At 45.5% G+C, this 22,161-nt stretch overlaps 1 protein-coding gene across 7 annotated transcripts in view; it reads left to right on the forward strand.

Moving 5' to 3' along the window:
* The window catches only part of LOC122553163 (NHS-like protein 1), a 274,883-nt gene that overhangs the window by 207,292 nt on the left and 45,430 nt on the right, over positions 1-22,161 (forward strand). For all 7 annotated transcript variants that reach the window (XM_087991130.1, XM_087991128.1, XM_087991129.1 and 4 more), the window contains one exon: positions 17,109-17,261. In XM_087991130.1, coding sequence (XP_087847256.1) covers positions 17,109-17,261 — 153 coding nt within the window. The remainder of the gene's footprint in view (positions 1-17,108; positions 17,262-22,161) is intronic.

Genomic DNA, 22,161 nt, shown 5'->3' on the forward strand with positions numbered 1-22,161 from the left:
TGCCCTTGTTCAAGAAGGGCAGTAGAGATGACCCAGGTAATTATAGACCAGTGAGCCTTACTTCTGTTGTAGGAAAGGTTTTGGAAAGGATTATAAGAGATAAGATTTACCAGGATGTTGCCTGGTCTGGAGGGATGGTCTTATGAGGAACGGCTGAGAGACTTGGGTCTGTTCTCATTGGAAAGAAGAAGGCTAAGAGGGGATTTGATAGAGACATACAAGATGATCAGAGGATTAGATAGGGTAGACAGTGAAAGTCTTTTTCCTAGAATGATGATGTCAGTTTGTACGAGGGGGCATAACTACAAATTGAGGGGTGATAGATTTAAGACAGATGTCAGAGGCAGGTTCTTTATGCAGAGAGTGGCAAGGGTGTGGAATGCCCTTCCTGCTAATGTAGTTAACTCAGCCACATTAGGGAGATTTAAACAATCCTTAGATAAGCACATGGATAATGATGGGATAGTGTAGGGGGACAAGCTGCGAATAGTTCACAGGTCAGTGCAACATCAAGGGCCGAAGGGCCTGTTCTGCGCTGTGTTCCATGTTCTCCAGATACTGTTTAGAGTCTCTCACAGTGGAGCTCATCGTTGTTAGAATCGGCAGAGAAATAAAAGTAGCTAGGCTGATTTCAATTCAAATGTTTAGCCCAGAGGTAAAATTATCCTGTGAACCCATTGAACCAGACAGTTCCGGTGACACTGCGCGAAGTCCCACAAACAGCAAAGTGACAATGAGCAGATATTCAATCTGAAGTGATGTTTGTTGGGGAATAAATGTTGGCCAGGGAGAACTGGATGCATACATGAAAAAGAAGGGTTTAGAGGGGTATGGGCTGAATGCTGGCAAATGGGACTAGATTAATTTAGGATATGGGTGCCATCTTTTGGATAAAACATTAAAGTAACCATAATCTTAATGGACGGTATGGCAGCTCTCTCCTTGGAGAGAGGTGACTGGTGGTCAGTTTAATCTGAAGATCACCACACCTCAGGAGAGGGGAAAGATTTAAGAGGGACACAAGGGGTAACCTTTTCACGCAGAGGGTGGTGCGTGTGTGAAATGAGCTGTCAGAGGAAATGGTGGAGGCTAGTATAATGACAACATTTAAAAAGGCATCTGTATGGGTATATGAACAGGAAGGGTTTAGAGGAATATGGGCCAAGTGCTGGCAAATGGGACTAGGTTAATTTAGGATATATGGTCAGCATGGATGAGTTGGACCAAAGGTCTGTTTCCATGCTGTACATCTCTAAGACTTTATGAGGTTGAGAAGGAGAGTCACTCATGGTAACCTCAGCTGGTGCAGGACCATGTTGTTGCTATCACATTGCATTATAAACCAGCCATCCAGCCAACTGAACTAACTGACCCCTCCCTGAATGAGGTATTAAACAGGAGCCCCATTTCTGCTTTCTGCTCAACTTGTCACATCCCATGTCACTATTTGAAGAAAGGTGGTGAAGCTCTGTTGGAGCCCTGGCCAATACATTATCCTTCAACCAGCGCCATCACATTGCTGTTGGTGGGAACTCACTGTGTGTAAATTGGTTGTCACATTAGAACAGCCACTGCACTTCCAAAAAAAGTACTTCATTGGATATAAAGGGCTTTGGAATCTACTGAGGTCGAACAAAAGAGAAGTACGGGACAGGAGCAGGCCCTTCGGCCCTCCAAGCCTATGCCGATCATGTTCAGAAACGCAAGGTTTCTTTCCTTTCCACCTATGACAGCACCCAGCTAATTGGTTTAACATCTTGCACTGTGCCTGTGACAGTGCAGCACTCTCTCAGTGCTGCTCTAAAGTGACCGCCTTAAGCCTGTGCAAGCATTATTTAAAACGGGTTGGTACATGAGCCATTCTCAGTGCATTTAGCCAGTTCCAGGGGTGAGTTGTTTCATACTGAGCAAACGTTTTGGAGGGGGAGGCTGTCCTCCATTCTGAGCACCATTGTCGGGTCAAAATGCCCTTCTGGATTTGAGTGTATGACAAAAGAAGTACTGAGAGAGTGTGAGAAGTACTGTTTCTGCTGGATTTTAAAAGCCTTCTGTTATTTCTTTTGATGGACCTCAAGGGCAATTCTGACCGAATCAGTTTATAAAGAGTCCCGGATTAGCCGTGGCTTCAAGTTTACACAGATGTCTGCTTTGAAATACAACAGCTAATGAAAGATTTCAGTGGCCTCTGTGATCTATGAGATATGATAAACCGCTTTATATCATAATATTTTATCATCATCATTCTCAATATAACACATGGCAGTAAATTAGAATACAGAGAGTTGCATTTATATAGCACCTATCACAACCTCAGGACATCCCAACATGTTTTACAGTCAATGTAATAAAGTGTAATTGCTATTGAGTTGTGGAAAATGCACTATTTTGCAGTCTTCCATGTGAAATGTCAAATCTGAGTCCCCATGTGCCCCCTCAGGTCGCTATAGAAGATGCCATATCACTGTTTTGAAAAAGGGAAGGGGCATTTACCTCAAATTATTATCTATTCCCCTCAACAAAGAAAAGGTAAATCTTATTGCTGTCATGCTGCATGCATGCTGGGTGCAATGTTTAACAACTTACATTTCTAAACCACTTGCGGAGGTTCAAAGTGCTACATAAATGCACGTGTTGTTTTTCTCACCCTGATGACGCTCATTTCTAAAAGGCATTTTTAATACAGAGGACATGACCTCCATCTCTAACCTGCTGATCCAACCCAAAATCCACACGTCCCACTGGGTCCTGGGATGCCAATCAAAAGCAAGCATCTCTTTATTCCCCTCCTACCTATCCCAGAGGTACTGAGGCTTAATGCAAATCTGCAGGTCAGTGGTTGTGCTGAGACCAGTGAACTTGGGGCAGGTGGGATCTAATGGGAACAGGGTATGCGTTTACCTTTCTCTTTGCCCACCTTTGTGTTGTCTCCGCCGCAGTAATTCAGGGAGCAGCGTTCATTATTTTAGATACTTCAAAATCAACTCATTAGAGTGTGTTATAACACAGCACTGGGACAGGTGGGACTTGAACCCAGGTCTTTTGGCCCAGAGGTAGGGACATTATCACAGCACCATCTGCGTGTATAGCTTGAAGGTGAAACTTTTGCCATCATCCTAAGTGGAAGTCCCACCTTCACAAATGCTGGGCAGTACTGAACAGGGTTTCGAGGGATATGGGCCAAAAGCTGGCAAATGAGACTAGATTAATTTAGGATATCTGGTCGACATAGACAAGTTGGACTGAAGGGTCTGTTTCCGTGCCGTACTCCTCTATGACTCCACAGTGCCAGGTAGGGGGCAGTGAACACTGCTGGGGCCACAGGCACATATCCAATGAAAAGGAGGTAAATTGAGGGTTGGGGTGAGGGTTCTGGGGGCTACTTTGAGAGAGTTTGGATGAAGTGAAAGAGAGGGAATCTGACCTTCGGGTGGGGGAGGTCCATCTGGTCAGCCTGGGAAAATGGCAAAGGAAGCCTAAACCTGGTCCGTGTCACTTCAGCTAACATGAGCTGGAGCTGCCAGGCGTCACGCATGCCCCCACCCCCAGGCTTTGGGTAAAATGCCAGCAAATGGGGTTTATGCCCTTAACGAGCCATTTATCGCTGTCAATAGGTCCAAGACAGGATGGGTCACCAATGACCCACACCCCATTTTGCCACAAGCCGGGGTTATTAGATTCCCTACAGTGTGGAAACAGGCCATTTGGCCCAACCAGTCCACACCGACCCTCAGAAGAGTAACCCATCCAGACCCATTTCCCTCGGACTAATGCACCTAACACAATGGGCAGTTTAGCATGGCCCATTCACCTGACCTGCACATCTTTGGGGATTGGGAGGAAATCCATGCAGAATGTGCAAACTCCACACAGACAGTCACCCGAGGCTGGAATCGAACCCAAGGCGCTCGTGCTGTGAGACAGCAGTGCTAACCACTGTGCCGCCCCAAATGGGTGGCTGGGAAAGATTTTGTATGACCTTCCCCCGACCCTCGCCAAACGCCATCTTCAAGGCCACCGGGGGGTGGTGTGGTGTAACATCCCCACCCCCGGCATCATTGCCATGACAGTTCCCAGCAGTGGATAAACAATGAGAGTCTTCAAACTGATGTGACATCAAAAAGCTTATGTGGAGCACACTATGCGACTCTCGGACTGTGCTCACGGGTTTAACAGGTGGCTAGGCATCAGGTGCTTTCTCCATTTCCCTCAGTATTAACACCTCCAGCTCCCCCACCCTCCACCACTCCCCGATCACTCTTTCTCATTCCTTCCATCACTGAATTATTGTGATGAATGGGGAGTCTGTACTGTGAGAAAGTAGTTTTTAACATCAGGCTGGTGCTGGGAAAAAAAATTGCACAAAGGCTTGTTCAGCACTGAACCCTGGTTCGTAGTGACCTGCAACCTTCTTTTTCACTGGTTAATGAACTACAACTAACTAACCTTTTCAAATCTGCAGTATTTCTGATAGAAAGGGTTGGGTAAGTGGGATAGAATGACTCCGAGACTGAAATGCAGTTGAGGGGTTCAGATTGTTTCCTGGATAATGGATAATGGGGTGTGTGCTACAGACTGGAATCTAATCAAGAGGTTCAGATGGATTATATGTAGAATAGTGGACCCCTGGGAGTGAGTTATAAGCTGGAATGTGTGTCAGTAGCTGCTGTAAAGGGCAGAGGCCATAGGCATGACTAGAGACCATCAGGGTCTATTGATCAGGAAGAGTGATTAAGATGAGAAAACCTTTCTGTTTTAATTGGAAAGGAAATGAGGAAAGTGCAGGTCCCACAGAATCAGCAACGGAACTGCAGTCTTCACACTAGTCTGAATAGCTGATCTGCCCCCCTCCCTTGCTTTGCTTCCTGTATAATTCCAGCCTTATCTTCAGGTATGCATCGGTTTGTAGATGTATTTTGGGATATTTCAATCAACTGTTGAGTCAGACCTGGAAAACTTGCTGCAGCTTTGTAAACTGCTGCTTTAAGAAAAGGTGAAACGTTACCTTTTATAAAAAAAAATGCAAAGTGTTCTACGCAAAAGTGGCAAATATGAAAATCGATATGTCATGTCGGATTGGATTGACTTTATCGCAGATTTCAGTTTCAACGAAGGCATCACCTTGGCTACGATTGCCACCACTGTCTCCACAGAGTTGGAAATGAGAGCCCAGCAAAGGGAGCACAAAGCAGTTGGAGCTGATAATTTGTGGGGGGAGTGGAAAGAAATACAGACTGCGTTAGCAATTCCACAGAGGTTCCTTTGTAAAGATCCAGCTATTGACTGCTGTGAGGAGGGGGAAGGGTGGATTTGGGATGGGGAGGGGGAGTTTGGAGAGGCCAACCAAACAATGACCCCCCTCGCTGACAGGAATGAATCAGATTGGCTTTGAGTTCACTTGATGTGTGCAGAAGGTTGGAGGGGATGGTGGGGGGGGGGGGAGTATCTTTGTTAAACTATTTCCTAGCAACCTAAGGATGGGGGGAGGAGCGTGGCAGGGGTGGTGGGAGGACGGGAGTGGTGGGTGGGAAGGAGTTCTTGCTCCTATCAGTGTCAGTGTTGAGACGCAGAGGACTAAAGAGCAGGTGGACTTAAAGAGAACATCACATTACAATCCTCGACTTGCGCTTCAATTTCTGAGACACAAAATTGAGCTTCTGAGAGGACACTTGAGCAGGAAACCCATGTTTGCAGCATCTCCTGTGACGTTTTGATGGTCTAAATGGAAGGGATAATATTTCATGGCTGAGCTTAATTCATTCGAGAAGGGGAGAGAGAGAGAGAGTGGATCTAAACCTAAGCTTCTTGGGTTACAAGCCTGCTTTTCTTTGTAAAAGAAAGCAAATTACTCCCTACTTCCTCCTCCCTGCCACTGTGAAACAAAACCATCACATATTAAGTGAATGACTGCAAACAACCGATTTGGCAGAGAAAAACTAAAAGGGATTCCTCTTTCTTCCCCTGAGTTTGGGTCTGAGGAAGGAGACAGACTCACCCCCCTGTGCCTTGCTACAATGCTGGAAAGACTTTGAAAGGCAAGAGAATTAGTTGGAAAAGACATGGTGGTGTTTATAAACAGAAAGTTGGAATCCTTCATTCAGCTCTTCAAGAAAAAGGGTGAGTGCAGTATTGTGTGGTGCTGGTGTTGTGTGGCTGTGTTAAAGGGGCTGGGATTGAAGGAATTTCTGCTGTTGCTCAGGGACGCGGCTGAAATTTCCTTCATTATTCCACTACTCGCAGACTTAGAGGGCTTATGGAGCTCCTACTGAGGTTGGGAAGGATTCTTTCTTTTGAATGGGTAAACCTGGAAGCTGCAGGGCAATGGAATGGAAGGGTGAGGAGTTCTGTAGTTTCAAGGGGCAAGAACCCACTGAAGATGTTGGTGCACAGTAGCTATTCAACTATTAAAGGCAGCACTCTGTAAGGCGCCCAGGAATGGGCTAGAAATGCTGGCTTCGATTTTGCAGAAGCCAAATCCCAAAAATTAAATTTTAATAAACACTTTAACCTATGTCTATTTTACAGCCCTGAACCAGACCCTTCAGTCCAACTCGTCCGTGCTAACCATGGGCGGCACGGTGGCAGAGTGGTTAGCACTGCTGCCTCACAGCGCCAGAGACCCGGGTTCAATTCCTGCCTCAGGCGACTGACTGTGTGGAGTTTGCACATTCTCCCCGTGTCTGCGTGGGTTTCCTCTGGGTGCTCCGGTTTCCTCCCACAGTCCAAAGATGTGCAGGTCAGGTGAATTGGCCATGCTAAATTGCCCGTAGTGTTAGGTAAGGGGTAGATGTAGGGGTATGGGTGGGTTGCGCTTCGGCGGGGCAGTGTGGACTTGTTGGGCCGAAGGGCCTGTTTCCACACTAAGTAATCTAATCTAAAAAAAACCAGATATACTTAATTAATCTAGTCCTATTTGCCAGCACTTGGCCAATATCCCTCCAAATCCTTCCTGTTCATATACCCATCCAGATGCCCTTTTAAATGTAATTGTACCAGCCTCCACCACTTCCTCTGGTAGCTCATTCCATACACACACCACCCTCTGTGTGAAAGAGTGGCCTCTTAGGTCTCTTTTAAATCTTTCCCCTCTCACCCTAAACCTATGCCCTGTAGCTTTGGACTCACGTACCCTAGGGAAAAGACCTTGTCTATTTATCTCTATCTATGCTCCTCATGATTTTATAAACTTCTGTAAGGTCACCCCTCAAACTCCAACGCTCCAGGGAAAATAGCCCCAGCCTATTCAGCCTCTCCCTGTAGCTCAAACCCTCCAATTTCTGCCATTGACAAGCACTTGATATACCATATAACCGGATAACTAAAGCTGTATGGTTCACGCCCTGAACCTTTGTTCTCTGTGTGTCCATAGCAACTGCTGTGGCCCAACAAATCACACTGGTCACTCCCCTGAAAGTAAATGTTGAAAAAAGTTTTGTCTTCGATCAGGAGATGGTGAGTTCAGTCTGAATGGGGATGGAGGATAATGTGTCAGACAATGCCTTTAGAGGTTACTTGAGTTCCTGGTTTCAACAGCGATAGCAACTTTAGTGGAAGGGGTTAAGAATGAGATACTACAGATTGAAATCAAGAAGCAAATGATTTAGAAGAGAGAGAGCAGGAAAAGTTCCAAAACTAAGTGCTGTGGTATGGGACTTGCACCCAGTGCTATAGGTTCAAGGCAGACATCATGTCAACAATAGAGGACGGAAGAAAGACATGGGGGTGAAAATCTATGGGATCAGGGTAAACAAACAACACTTCAGATGCTTGCTTTAGAAAATATAAATACTAACAGGGACCTGCTGGTCGAATGGCCTCCTTCTATGTTGCATGTTATGTTAAGCATAGCACAGTAGCTCAGTGTTGCCTGAGCACCGCTACCTCGCAGCACCAGGAACCCTGACCTTGGACCACTGTATGGAGTTTGTACATTCACCCTGTGTCTGTTTGAGTTTCCTCCCACACTCCAACAATGTGCAGGTTAGGGTGGATGGGCCATGCTAAATTGTCCATAGTGTCCAGGGATTTGCAAGCTAGATGGACTAGCCACTGGAATTAGAATTATGGGGATAGGGTGTGGGGTGGGATTGCGGGGAGCAGATCTGGGTGGGTTACTCTTTGGAGGGTCAGTGTGGACTCAAAAGGCTGAGTGGCCTGTTTCCACATTATGGGATTCCATGATTGAGTCATCTTCTGTATATGGAAGCTGCTATGCATAAAAATGCACTTTCAGAAACAGGCCATTTGGTCCATTGTATCAGTACTGACTCTTTGAAAAAGCTATCCAGTTATAGTCATACAGACCCTTCATCTGTGCCATCCAGACATCCCAGCTGACCTCGTCCCATTTGCCAGCATTTGACCCATATCCCTCTAAATCCTTATTCCTCCCTACTCATATACCCATCCAAATGCCTTTTAAATGTTGTAATTGTACCAGCCTCCACCACTTCCTCTGACAGCTCATTCCATACACGCACCATCCTCTGCATGAAAAAGTTGCCTCTCGGGTACCTTTTAAATCTTTCCCCTCTCACCCTAAACCTATGCCCTCTTGTTTTGGACTCCCCCAGCCTGGGAAAAGACCTTGTCTACTCACCCTATCCATCGACTTGTCCCAATTCACTCACCCTGTCCCCATAAAAAAAGCAAGTATATAACTCCTTACACACCCACCAGACATCTCAATGTGATTTGCAGCCAATGAAATGCCTATTGAAGTGTAGTCACAATTGTAATGAAGGAAATATAGCAGCCAGCATTCCCTCAGTACTACCTCAATACAGCATTGGAATGTCTGCCTGGACATTGTAGCTGCTTCTGTTCAGTCACTGCATACAGAACCACCCCAGAGAGTCTCGAGGGAGAGAGCTTTACAATGAGGACATGGGGACTGACATCTGTTGTGCGCTTCTGGGCACGGGGCGTTGCGAGCACGAGGGTAAGAGACCTTGAAAAGTGCGTTGTTACAGGAGCTGTCTGTCTGCTTTTAAGAAGTGCACTTGAAAAGCAGTTGTCAGTTTCCAAAGGTTTACCCCAGAGCTGTATTGGATTTCCTTCAGCAGGAATAAAAGCTGGAACAGCGATCAGTGTAGAGTTTGCAATTATCAGCAAGCCCTTCCAACTCAGTGACTGAGAGGCCGTGAAATTGAATGGGTCTTGGTTCCTTTGCAGTGTCACGTTTTAACCCTTTTTAACACTTTGTCTGCTTGTATGCTGAAGTCCGTATTTAAAGACGGGATTGATGGCAGTACCAGGGATTCAGGTTCCTGGGAGAGATCTTTGTGGCACCTTCCTTTTGTTTCACTTCTGTATTGTGCCCATGCTTTGCAATCCTGTAATTTAATATGCTGTATACGACAAAGAACTGACCCTCGGCAGGATTTGCACAATGCAGGTACTCTAAGAACTGTGTCAGCGTAGTTTACCCAGCTCAGTGAAATATGGTAAGCACTGTAACCCAGTGCTATATATACAGTACAGTATTTACTGTAAGCAGATTTATACACACCCTGATTTATACAGCGAGACTGAACCACCAGGCTTTGTAAAGCGTGGCAGTGGGGTGGGAGGTTTTCTCCCTATCTCTCACACTTGAGGGGTAAGTCAAAGATTGTTGTGCAGCAGCAGAATCTCCTCCAGTTATTTTCCAAACCCCTCAACAATGTTACCCACCCTGAAATGTCTTGCAAGCCCAGCTGTTGGGACACATTCTGGGGATGCGGTGAGCTTTAGCCTCTGTCAGCTAGTCACCCAAGGCTGAATAAGTCCTGGAGGGCATTCCAGTTATGCAGCTCAGCTCAGCCCAGTTCAGTATATGTGAAGTATGTGTCATTTTCTGCTCTTCAGATCCTGAACATACTCAGTCCTCCTTGGGTTTGATTCCGAAGGATGACTCGTTTCTTTTTGACCTGGGATGATGCAGCAGATCCCATTTGTGGCAACACAAGAGGGTGTAACCTTCTACACACCAGCAGCTGAACAATGCCTATCTGCAGGCAATTATAAAACCATAAGATGTAGGAGCAGAATTAGGCCATCGGCCCATCAAGCTTGTTCTGCCGTTTGATTATGGCTGATATGTTTCTCAACCCCATCCTCCGGCCTTCACCTCCTAACCCTTGTTCCCCTTACTCATCAAGAACCTCTCTCGATCTCTCTCTGTCTTAAATACACTCAATGACTTGGCCTCTACAGCTTTCTGTGGCAATGAGTTCCATAGATCCCCCCAGCCTCTAGCTGAAGAATTTCCTCCTCTACCCAGTTCCTTCACTCTGGGGCTAGTCCTAGTCTCTTCAACTTGTGGAAACATCTTCTCCATGTCCAATCTATCCAAGCCTCTCAGTAATCTGTACGCTTCAATCAGATCCCTTTCATACTTCTAAACTCCACTGAGTACAGACCCATATTCCACAACCGCTCCTCCTATGACAAGCACTGGATCATCCTTACGAACCACCTCTAAACCCCTCTAACAACAGCCCATCCATCCTTAGATACAGAGCCCAAGACTGTTCACAATGCTCTAAATGTGGTCTGATCAGAGCCTTGTACAGCCTCAGCAATTATTGAATCAAAGAATGGTTGCAGTGTGGAAGCGAACTGTTTGGCCCATTCTCTCCATGTGGCCCTTCTTCCAGTGTGAAAAGTGGCATCATGGGTTTGTACATGGAGAGGGGCAGAAAGGCCTGCTTTTTAGTTAATGTCTCATTTGAAACCTGACACAGTGCAGCATACTGTCTGTATTGCAGCGGGAGTGACAGTTGGAGTATTTGTACTAAAGTCCTGGAGTGAGACTTGAACCCACAGTCTGTGACTCGGAAACAAGAATAGTGACCACTGAATCAAAGCTGACATTATAAAACAGGGTAACCTCAGTCGATTCCCACCACCCCACCCCCAACCCAGTCACCTCCAAACACACAATATTTCAGCAAGTTGTAAGTGCTATCATATAGTTGAGATTCGCACAACACCAGGTTGTAGTCCAACAGGTTTAATTTGAAGCACTAGCTTTCAGAACACTGCTCCTTCATCAGGTGGTTGTGGAGTACACAACCACCTGATGAAGGAGCAGTGCTCCGAAAGCTAGTGCTTCCAATTAAACCTGTTGGACTACAACCTGGTGTTGTGTGATTTTTAACTTTGTACACTCCAGTCCAACACCGGCATCTCCAAATCATCCTGTAGTTCAATGGTCTTACACCCATTTTTTCCATTAAGGCATTTCTTAAAATCTATATCAGTGATCAGGTGTGGTTCCTGTTCTCAGGTAGGAGAAAGTGAGGACTGCAGATGCTGGAGATCAGAGCTGAAAAATGTGTTGCTGGAAAAACGCAGCAGGTCAGGCAGCATCCAGGGAGCAGGAGAATCGACGTTTCGGGCGTAAGCACTTCTTCAGGAATCCTGAAGGACTTATGCCCGAAACGTCGATTCTCCTGCTCCTTGGATGCTGCCTGACCTGCTGCGCTTTTCCAGCAACACATTTTTCAATCCTGTTCTCAGGTCTCTATCTTTGGCCTGGTGTCAATTGATGTTCCTAAGAAAGACTTGCGGGGACACTTTAAAAGGTGCTAGACAAATACAAGGTGTTATTAAGAGGTTGATACTGGAGGTTAGTCATTAATTGTGACGATATTGTGTTACCTATGAAGTAACATGCGGTTTTCAAAGTAATACCTATTTGGAATCTGATCCAGGAAGTCTGGTAAAGAAGTCAAGAAGAAAAGATTGAATGAGCAATAGGAAAGAGAAAAGTGTTTAAGGTGTGAAATCCTCATTGGAATTACGTCTGGGATGCCCAACATGGCCTGGGACTGCTGTACATAATCTGCTCTGAGGAGCACGAGCTACATTTAGAAAGACAGCTAAAAGAGAAAAAGACTTGTATTTATTCAGCATTTTTCATGATCACTGCCGATCTCAAAATACTTTGTCGCCAGTAATGTACTTTTTTTGTAAGTGTAGTTCACATTGTAATGTACAGATTTCAGGAGCCAATTTGCGCAGAGCAAGCTCCCACAAACAGCAGTGTGATAATAACCAGATAACCAGGTTTTCTGATTGTTGATAGATATTGGCCAGGGGATAATTCCTCAATTCATCATTGAAATAGTGCTTTGGTACTTTTTGTAATGTCCACCATGTGTCTCATCTGAAAGACAGCAGCTCTGACAGTGCAGCTTGCTCTCGGTACTGCACAGGAGCAAGAGATTTGAAATTTGCATGCAGGCCCAGCATTGGGACTCAAACTTAGGACCTTGTGTCCCAGAGGTGCTACCACTGAGCCAAAGCTGACACTGCATTGATACAGTTCTGTAGCAGGGTTGCTGTTTGAGAGAGAAACCTTTGCCAGGACATAACAGCATGCTCTTGTAGGATAAAGTTATTTTGATGGATCTGAGAAGTAAGAATAGGGTGATCACCTTCTTGAAATTGTATTATCGGCCCGCCAATGGTCAATGGGAAATTGAGAAGCAAATATGTAAGGTATGCAGATATACTGTGTACAATTTTGGTCGCTCTTCCAAAGAAAAGATGTTAAACTTGAAAGGGTTCAGAAAAGATATAGAAAGATGTTGGCAGGTTTGAGCTTTAGGGAGAGGCTGAATAGGCTGGGGCTATTTTCCCTGGAGTGTCGGAGGCTGAGGGGTGATCTTGTAAAGGTTTATAAAATCTCTTTCCGGTGAATAGCCAAGGTTTTTATCCCAGGGGTGGGGGAGTTCAAAACTAGGTTTAAGATTAGAGGTGAAAGGCCTTAAAAAGGACCTGAGGGGTAACTTTTTCAAGTAGAGGATGGTGTGTGTATGGAATGAGCTGCCTGGGGAGGTGGTGAAGGCTGGTATAATTATAACATTTAAATGGGTATATGAATAGGAAAGAGTTTAGAGGGATATGGGCCAAATGCTGGCAAATGGGACTAGATTAATTTAGGATATCTGGTCGGCGTGGACGAGTTGGGCCAAAGGGTCTGTTTCCCTAAGGTATGAATCTATGACTCTATGAAACAGTGCCTTTGACATCTTTCACATTCTCCTGAGAGTGCGGCTGTTGGGATTTAACAGCTCATTTGATCCACACTTTCTCTGACAATGCAGTACTGTGTTAGGAATTTCAGTTTAAACAATGCGCTCAGGATTCTGGGGTGGGATTTGAACCAGCAATCTTTTGACTCAGAGGCGATAGTGAAAGACACTCACTGAGCTCTGATTTAGTTTGTGTCTGCTTGTATTGCTGGATGCAGTAGGCGCTGTAGCCCTTGGTCACACGGTGACCCATATGAGTCTGCCGTTAGAATAAGGGAGTCAGGGTGAGCAGCAAGTCGCAAGTATCAGCTGGATAAATACAACTGGGGGGAGTTTGCTGTGTAGCATTGAATTGCTCAACTGGAAGATGGCTGCAAAGCTACTTGTGAGATGATGGTTCCGTGAGACTGAGATGAATGGGTCCCTGGGGCAACAGCACTTTATGAAAGTGGATACCTGGCACTAGCAATGGACTGACACCAGAACAAAAGGGAGGTCTCTGATGATTGTTACAGTAACGCTAGGCTTGTGTCAGCAGGAGGTGGGCTGTGTGTTCAGAGACTTTACAACAGACTTTAAGATCAGACACTTGCCCTTTGGCATTGGCTGCAGTGCCCATGTGCCAAGCTGCTGGTCTTGCCACTGCCAAGAAGCTTCCCAACTTCTGTTCAGCCAACATCTGTACTTTGGATTCTCCCTGAGGCTCCACAAATCGAAAGTTGATCCCCAGGACACTTTTATGATCAACACTTGGTCAGGGGGAGGAGAAAGAATCATAGTATGGTTGTGGGATAGAAAGTGGCCATTCAGCCTCTCTGTTGGCTCTCTGAAACTGCAATTCAGATTGTCCCACTCGACAGCCCTTCCCTGTACCCCTGCAAATTCCTCCTTTTATCCAATGCCCTCCTCAAAGCCACAGTTGAATGTGACTCCCTTGCACTCTCTGAATTTACCAACTGCTGCAACACATTCTTTTCCTCACGTTACTTCTGCATCCTTATCCAGTCACCATAAATCAGTGTCCTTCGGTTCTCGATCCTTCCATCAATGGAAATATTTTCTTTTTACCCGGGGCGACAATGGCTTAGTGGCAATGTTACCGAATTAGATATTCATGCCCAGACTAAGAATAAAGAGAACAAAGAAAATTTACAGCCCAGGAACAGGCCCTTCGACCCTCCAAGCCTGAGCCGATCCAAATCTACTGTCTGAACCTGTCGCCCAATTTTGAAGCAACTGAATCCCTCTGCTCCCCACTTACTCATGCATCTGTCCAGACACATCTGAAATGAATCTACCGTTCCTGCCTCTACCACCTCTGCTGGCAACGCATTCCAGACACCCACCACCCTCTGTGTGAAGTACTTGCTGCGTGTATCCCCCTTAAACTTTTCACCTTTCACCTTGAGCTGGAGCTCAGCTCTTGGGCTGGGAGTGTCTCAAATCCCACTAGGCAACTGGTGGAATTTGATTCCAAAGAATAAATCTGGAATTGAAAGTTAGTCTTAGTGATGGTGACCATGGAATTACCATCAATTTACACGAATACCTATCTGATCCTTTAGCAAGCCATTCTTACCTGGTCAGGCCTACGTGTGACTTCAGGTCCCCAGCAATTTGGCCCAAATGCTGGCTGTTCTCTGAAAAAGCCACGTGAGCCGCTCAGTTTAAGGAAGAGGGAATGCTAGCCTCGTCAGAGACATTCACATCCCACGAAAGAATTCAAAAACAAATTCTGTGCAGACCCTTGATCATTTTGAATATCTCTGTCAGTTTTCTCTTGCAAGAGACAAGCTGGTCTGTCTAAGTTCCTCATTGCTTGACTATTCTTGTCCATCTATCCTGCATCCCCACTTTGTTCCTCAAGTGTGCTATCCTGAATTGGATATTATACTCCAGTTGAGGGCAAACCATTGTAAGGAAAATATTTGTTCCTTGCCTTTTGAATATTATTTCTTTTGGTTATATGCTAGAATATGGAAGAAAGACCATTCATAATTTGTGATGAAACCTTCACATCTCTGACCATCAAGTGTTGGTAACCTGTCTAATGGTTGAGAGATGGCACTTTTTTCTGGGACTTATAGAATCTACTGTCGTTGTTTCAGCATCAGCCTCTCAATATTTAAAACAGTGTCTCTTCCCTTTCCTATTCCTGTTGCAGAGTACATTACAGCGCAAGTGCCATTTCTTCGCTATAGATATGAAGTCCTTGTGACACTGCCAAGAACATTTCTGACATAAATGAGCAAGTTTAGCAAACACCAGTTTTAGTCTGAACCCCCAATGCATGGTGAGATGTGCTGAACCAGAAGCTAATATATGTGGAAGAAAAACAATGAGAATAAATGTTCAAGTCATGATTGTTCACCTCCTGAGGGAGGGGATTTATAAAGTCATAGGGCAGCCAGTGTGAGATTCCAGTGTCAGGGCAAACTCTACTGGCCCTGACATAGGACTGAAGTACATTTGAAGAACTGACACCCTGATTCAGTGACCAAGTTCACGTTCGGTTACGGTTCACAGTGGCGCTGAAGCAGTTCAAAAGCATTCCACGTTCAAGTACTTAGGGAAGGGAAGTGGCTCTCAAACTGCAATGTTTGTTGCCCCCCTCTCTATCTCTTTATCTCTGTCTCTCTTTCACCGTCTGTATCCTTCAACCCAATTCACCTATTCCTTTCTAACAGCCTAGAATTTCTGTAGTAATTTCCTGGTTCTGCCAGATTGTTACCTTTGCACTCGCTGACAATGGGGAAGGAAAACGTAATGGCATCTCAAGCTAACAAAGGTACTTTTATTCTGCATTGAGGCCACACTGAATAGTCAGAACTCCACCCAAAGCAGCTTATCATTTCTCAGGTGTGATTTGAGACATTCGATACAGCAGTAAGACTTCCGGATGTTAGGCTTGTGGCTGCCTGGAACACATGTTGTCTTATGTTGTATGTCTGATGCATTTTCAGAATGGGTACGGTAGGACAGACGCTCTCCTAGGGAAGCGATCACCATTAGTTTGCTAGACCCTGGCCCCTCTCAAGTTTCCCATTAGTGCTGTACTGAATTGCGACCAGAGCTTAAATCGTTCAGAGCTAATCAATAATTCAGAAAAAAATTTCCAGGAAGACTGACTAAGAACACAGCTGAGGAATTGTAGCAAATCTTTGGATGCTGTGATGGGCAGCTGGTTGTATTGGGCCAAATCACATCGGGTCAAGTGGGTGGGGCTGGGGCTGGGGCAGATTGGTTCAGGTTCAGTTGAGCTGGTTGGATGAGTCATGTCAAATTGAGTTTGGTCAGGTTGGGTGAACTGGGTCAGGATGGGTGAGCTGGATCAGGTTGGGTGAACTGGGTCAGGATGGGTGAGCTGGGTCAGGTTGGGTGAATTGGGTTAGTTTTGGTCAGGTTGGGTGACCTGGGTCAGGTTGGGTGAATTGGGTTATTTTGAGTAAGGTTGAGTGAGTTGGGTCAGTTGGGGTTGAGTCGAGTCGGGTTGGATTAAGTTGGGTTGGGTCAGGGTGAGTTGGGTTGGGATGGGTTGAGTTCGGTTGAATGGGGTTGGTTTGGTTTGAGTCAGGTTCCAGTTGAGTTGGGTTGGGTTGGATCAGGTCGGGTCGGGTTGGATCAGATCAGTTCTGGTTGGGTTAGATCGGGTCGGGTTGGGTCATGTTGGAGGGTTGGGTCATGTTGGAGGATTGGGTCAGGTCAGGTTGGATCAGATCAGTTCAGGTCAGGTTGGATCGGATCAGTTTGGTTCGGGTTGGATCAGGTCAGGTTGGGTAGGAACAGGTCTGGTCGGGTTCGATCAGGTCAGGTTGGATGACGTTGGGTCAGGATGAGTCAATGTGGATCCATTTGAGTGGAGGTGGGATGGGTCAGAATGAGGATTGGGTCAGGTCAAGGTGGGTTGGGTCCAGCCGAGGTGGCCGGGCTGAGGTGGGGTAGCTGAGCTTGGCTTGTATCTCCTTGCATCAGACAAGTCCATGGAGAAAGGGGAGGACAATGAGATTCACTGGACTGTTGCTTTGACATAATGAGCTGAGTGATTCCGTGTCCATCAGACTGAGAGAATTCCCTGTTCTTTTCCAGCGGTCTCTAGCCTGGATGAAGAGAGCCGGTGGACAGTCCACTATAAAGCATCATGGCACCACCAGGAGAACGTGTTCCTACCGTCGAGCCGGTCACCCTGTGTAGAAGATCTGCACCAGCAAGCCAAGGTGAACCTAAAGACCGTGCTGCGAGGTAAGGGCTGTTTCTCCCCTCTCCTTTCCTTCCTAAACCTAATTTCGTTTCCCCAAAACCCCATCACCCTTTTAGCTCAAATTTCCAAATCCTTATTGAAGTAACCAAACACCAGTTGCAGAAATATGAGGGCATTAACAGGATTAATTGTGCTGTAACAGTGTGAAACGAGGGCAGGGTGAATCTATTATTTCACATCATTCCATTTTTTATCGGGAAAGGATAACTGTGTACAGTGTGGAACATACCTGCCCATCTGCAGGGAGTGTGACTAATGTGGACCACCCTCATGCCCAAACAGTAAAGTCAGGTTGAACGCATTGTGTACCTTTTTGGTCCCCTCATCTGAGAAAGGACATACTTGCCACAAAGTGACTGGGGCAATGACTTGTGGGGTGACGGGATTTTGATGTACGAGGAGACCATACGGTTTCAAAGATTAAGAGGTGATCTTATTGATGCACTCAGAATTCTTACAGGGCACATACAAGAAGAATGTTTCCAGTGTTGGGGGATGGGGGTTGTTGCCATGGTTTCTATCCAGGAGAGACGCCCTCTGAATAATATGTTGGGTTAACATGGGGAAAAATCTCAAAGGACAGTGACCCTTTAGAATTCTTCACCCCATAGGGCTATGGAGGTTCAGTCATTGAGAATATTCAGTACATTTGTAGATGTAAAAGGTATCAAAGAGATATGGGGGACAGTGCAGGAACATGGTGTTGAGGTAGAAGATTAGCTGGCTTAAGGGACTGAATGCCTGACTCCTTCTATTTCCTACATTCCTCTGTTCAAGGTCAGTTTACAGAAAACACTGGGTGAGCAAATGAGCAAAGAAAGATAGAGAGGGATATGGCGAGAAAGGAGGGTGATAGGAGGCTCTCATGGAGATGTACACCAGTGTGCAATGGTTAGGCTGAAGGTGCTGTGCTGTACAGACTTTGTAATGCTCTATAATACCATGAATGATTACTTTGAACAATGCTTACAGTGAAATAGCAAACTCTTTGCAATATTGGAAGCAAGATCAACCTCACAAAGTCGCAGCATGTGTCTATTCCCTGTGGAGCCCAGAATAATATCGGAAACTGGGAGAGATGAAAAGCCCAAGTGCCAGGTGTGGAGTGAGAAAGGAAGATGAGCTATGGTCTGACATTACTGCCCGGTTAATTTGTTGTGTTTTTTTTCTGTGTGTAACTTTACCTTGAGACAGTTGACAGACATGAACTGTCTCCATATTGCCTATTGGATTCAATAACATCTGAAGTGCTGCAGTGATGTAAGGGGACAGGAGCAACGTGGGAGGGATTTGTAGCGATAAGTGTGGCCCACCAGCAAATTCCCCAGGGTCTTTGTAGCTCAGCAGGACGCCACTCAGCCTATCAAATCCATGCCAGCTCTCTGTAGAGCAATCAAGTCAGGCCTATTCACCTCACTTAATTCTTGTAGCCTCTGGATTTTATTTCCCTCAAGTGAAGCCCAGCCTCTGTGTGTGTGTCTGTGTGTATGTAATATATATATATATAAAAAATACAGGCAGAAAAGCACAATATTTTTTGATAGACTGACTTGGATGCACAAATGCAGGAACACAATAAAGTTAGCATGCAGTTGGAACAAGCAATTAGGAAACCTAATGGCATGTCGGGTTTTATTGCAAGAGCAGTGGAAAGGAAAAGGAGCAGGAGTGGGCCATTCGGTCCATTAAGCCTGCTCCACCATTTATTACTGCCATGGCTGGGCTCATCTTGGACTATTCCTCTGCCCACTCCTCAATTCCCTGAGAGACCAAAGATCTGTCTGTCTCAACCTTAAATGTATCCAATGACAGGGTGGCCACATCTGTCTGGGGTAGTGCATTCCTAAGGTTCACAAGGCTGCTAATGAAGAAACTTTTCCACATCTCAACACCATATAATCAGCCCCTTATCCAGGGACACATCACACATCCCATAATATACTTCATCTAAGCAAGAGGCCCAGCAATCACGTCTCTAGCTTCCCACAGAGTTCTCGGGTGCACCTGATCAGGTCCTGGGGATTTATCCAGCTTTAGCCATTTCAAGGCATCCAGCACTTCCTCCTCTGTAATCTGGACATTTTGCAAGATGTCACCATCTATTTCCCTTCAGTCAAAATCTTTCATAAATACTGATGCAAAATATTCATTTAGTATCTCCCCCATTTTCTGTGGCTCCACACAAAGGCCACCTTGCTGATCTTTGAGGGGCCCTATTCTCTCCCTAGTTACCCTTTTGTCCTTAATATATTTGCCAAAGCTATCTCATGTCCCTGTTTTGCCCTCCTGATTTCCCTCTTAAGTATACTCCTACTTTCTTTATACTCTTCTAAGGATTCACTCGATCTATCCTGTCTGTACCTAACATATGCTTCCTTCTTTTTCTTAACCAAACCCTCAATTTCTTTAGTCATCCAGCATTCCCTATAGTTACCAGCCTTCCCTTTCACCCTGACAGGAATATGTTTTCTCTGGATTCTTGTTATCTCATTTCTGAAGGCTTCCCATTTTCCAGCCGTCCCTTTACCTGCGAACATCTGTCTCCAATCAACTTTTGAAAGTTCTTGCCTAATACCGTCAAAATTGGACTTTCTCCAATTTAAAACTTCAACTTTTAGATCTGGTCTATCCTTTTCCATCACTATTTTAAAACGAATCAATAGTAAGTTTGCAGATGACACCAAACTTGGAGGTGTAGTGAACAGCGAAGAGGGTTACCTCAGATTACAACAGGATCTGGACCAGATGGGCCAATGGGCTGAGAAGTGGCAGATGGAGTTTAATTTAGATAAATGTGAGGTGCTGCATTTTGGGAAAGCAAATCTTATACACTTAATGGTAAGGTCCTAGGGAGTGTTACTGAACAAAGAGACCTTGGAGTGCAGGTTCATAGCCTCTTGAAAGTGGAGTGGCAGGTAGATAGGATAGTGAAGAAGGCGTTTGGTATGCTTTCCTTTATTGGTCAGAAAATTGAGAACAGGAGTTGGGAGGTCATGTTGCGGCTGTACAGGACATTGGTTAGGCCACTGTTGGAATATTGCATGCAATTCTGGTCTCCTTCCTATCGGAAAGATGTTGTGAAACTTGAAAGGGTTCAGAAAAGATTCACAAGAATGTTGCCAGGGTTGGAGGATCTGAGCTACAGGGAGAGGCTGAACAGGCTGGGGCTGTTTTCCCTGGAGCGTCGGAGGCTGAGGGGTGACCTTATAGAGGTTTACAAAATTATGAGGGGCATGGATAGGATAAATAGGCAAAGTCTTTTCCCTGGGGTGGGGGAGTCCAGAACTAGAGGGCATAGGTTTAGGGTGAGAGGGGAAAGATATAAAAGAGACCTAAGGGGCAACTTTTTCATGCAGAGGGTTGTACATGTATGGAATGAGCTGCCAAAGGATGTGGTGGAGGCTGGTACAATTGCAACATTTAAGAGGCATTTGGATGGGTATATGAATAGGAAGGGTTTGGAGGGATATGGGCCGGGTGCTGGCAGGTGGGACTAGATTGGGTTGGGACATCTGGTCGGCATGGACGGGTTGGACCGAAGGGTCTGTTTCCATGCTGTACATCGCTATGACTCTGTGTCACGTGTTGCTCAGTTATTGTGCCTGTTTCCTGTCAGCCCCATTGTGCATAGCTGCCAGTTTGCACTCCCACTTGCATATGATCAGAAAATGTGGTGACATAGTGTAAAGGCTTTGTTGGATAATATCTGTGTAGTCACTGTTGTAATGTAGGATATTCAACTGCACGATACCACAAACCACCATATCTCAATGACCAGATAACCTGTTTTTGTATTGTTGACTGAAGGATAAATATCGGAATGGACACCAAGGATAACTTCCCCAATTTTGCATTTCATGCACAGGATGTTTTGCCTTCACTGGAGAAGAAGAACAGGGGTCCTATTTAATATTTAACCCAAAGGGTGGCATCTCTGATGTTGTAGCATTCCTTCAGTACTGCACTACAGTGTTGGCTCAAGTGCCTGCAGTGACACTTACAGTTATAGAGATGTACAGCATGGAAACAGACCCTTCGGTCCAACTCGTCTATGCCAACCAGATATCACAACCCAATCTAGTCCCACCTTGAGCTCCACCACCTTCTGAGTCAGAGTGAACATGCTACCCATTGATGTTTGGGCTGCTGAGCACAATTCTTCGTTTGACTTTACTTGTATTTAGAACCTTGAAAGCAAAAGTATTTGTCATAATATTCCCAGTTTTTTACACACTGCGCTATCCATCCAGTCGCTCAACAACATAACTATTGCAGTCTGAGTCTTGGATATGTGACCCAGATTTATCATGGTTTGCATTTATGTAGTGCCTTCAGCAGAGTGAAATACTTTATGTGCATTGTCAGATGAACATTGACAGCATGCTAACTCAGGAAGTGGGGTTTTGGGGAGCTTTTTAATGAGGGGGAGAGGTTTAGGGAGGTAATCACAAAGCTTAGAGCGCTGACACCTGGAGGCATAGTCACTAATGGGGGAGCAATGGAAATCGGGAAGTGGAGATGCGCAGAGATCTTGGAGGGTTGCAAGGCTGGAGGAAGTCACAGAGATAGGGAGGAGTGATGATATGAAAGAATTTAAACCTAATATTGTGAAACCTTGCACTTAGACAGGTGAATGACCCTTGATCTGTAACATGCGTGCCATTGGACCAGGTTGGAGCAAACTGGTACAGAGTATGGACTGTGTGACTTCAGCCAGTTCTTGGGGCTTGTCTACAAAATGCAGTTATTGAACAGATCTTGCAGCTGCTGCAACAGACCAAACCCCCTCAAAATACATTCGGAGAATAGTCTGGACCCTGACGTTTTCTTATTTTAAAGACAAGTGTAAGGTATTGCAATTCAATTGGTCACACTACTCGT

This window comes from Chiloscyllium plagiosum, unplaced genomic scaffold, assembly GCF_037043375.1.
Source record: "Chiloscyllium plagiosum isolate Xiang-an unplaced genomic scaffold, Cpla_swu_hap1 HiC_scaffold_10, whole genome shotgun sequence".
Classification (NCBI taxonomy): domain Eukaryota; kingdom Metazoa; phylum Chordata; class Chondrichthyes; order Orectolobiformes; family Hemiscylliidae; genus Chiloscyllium; species Chiloscyllium plagiosum.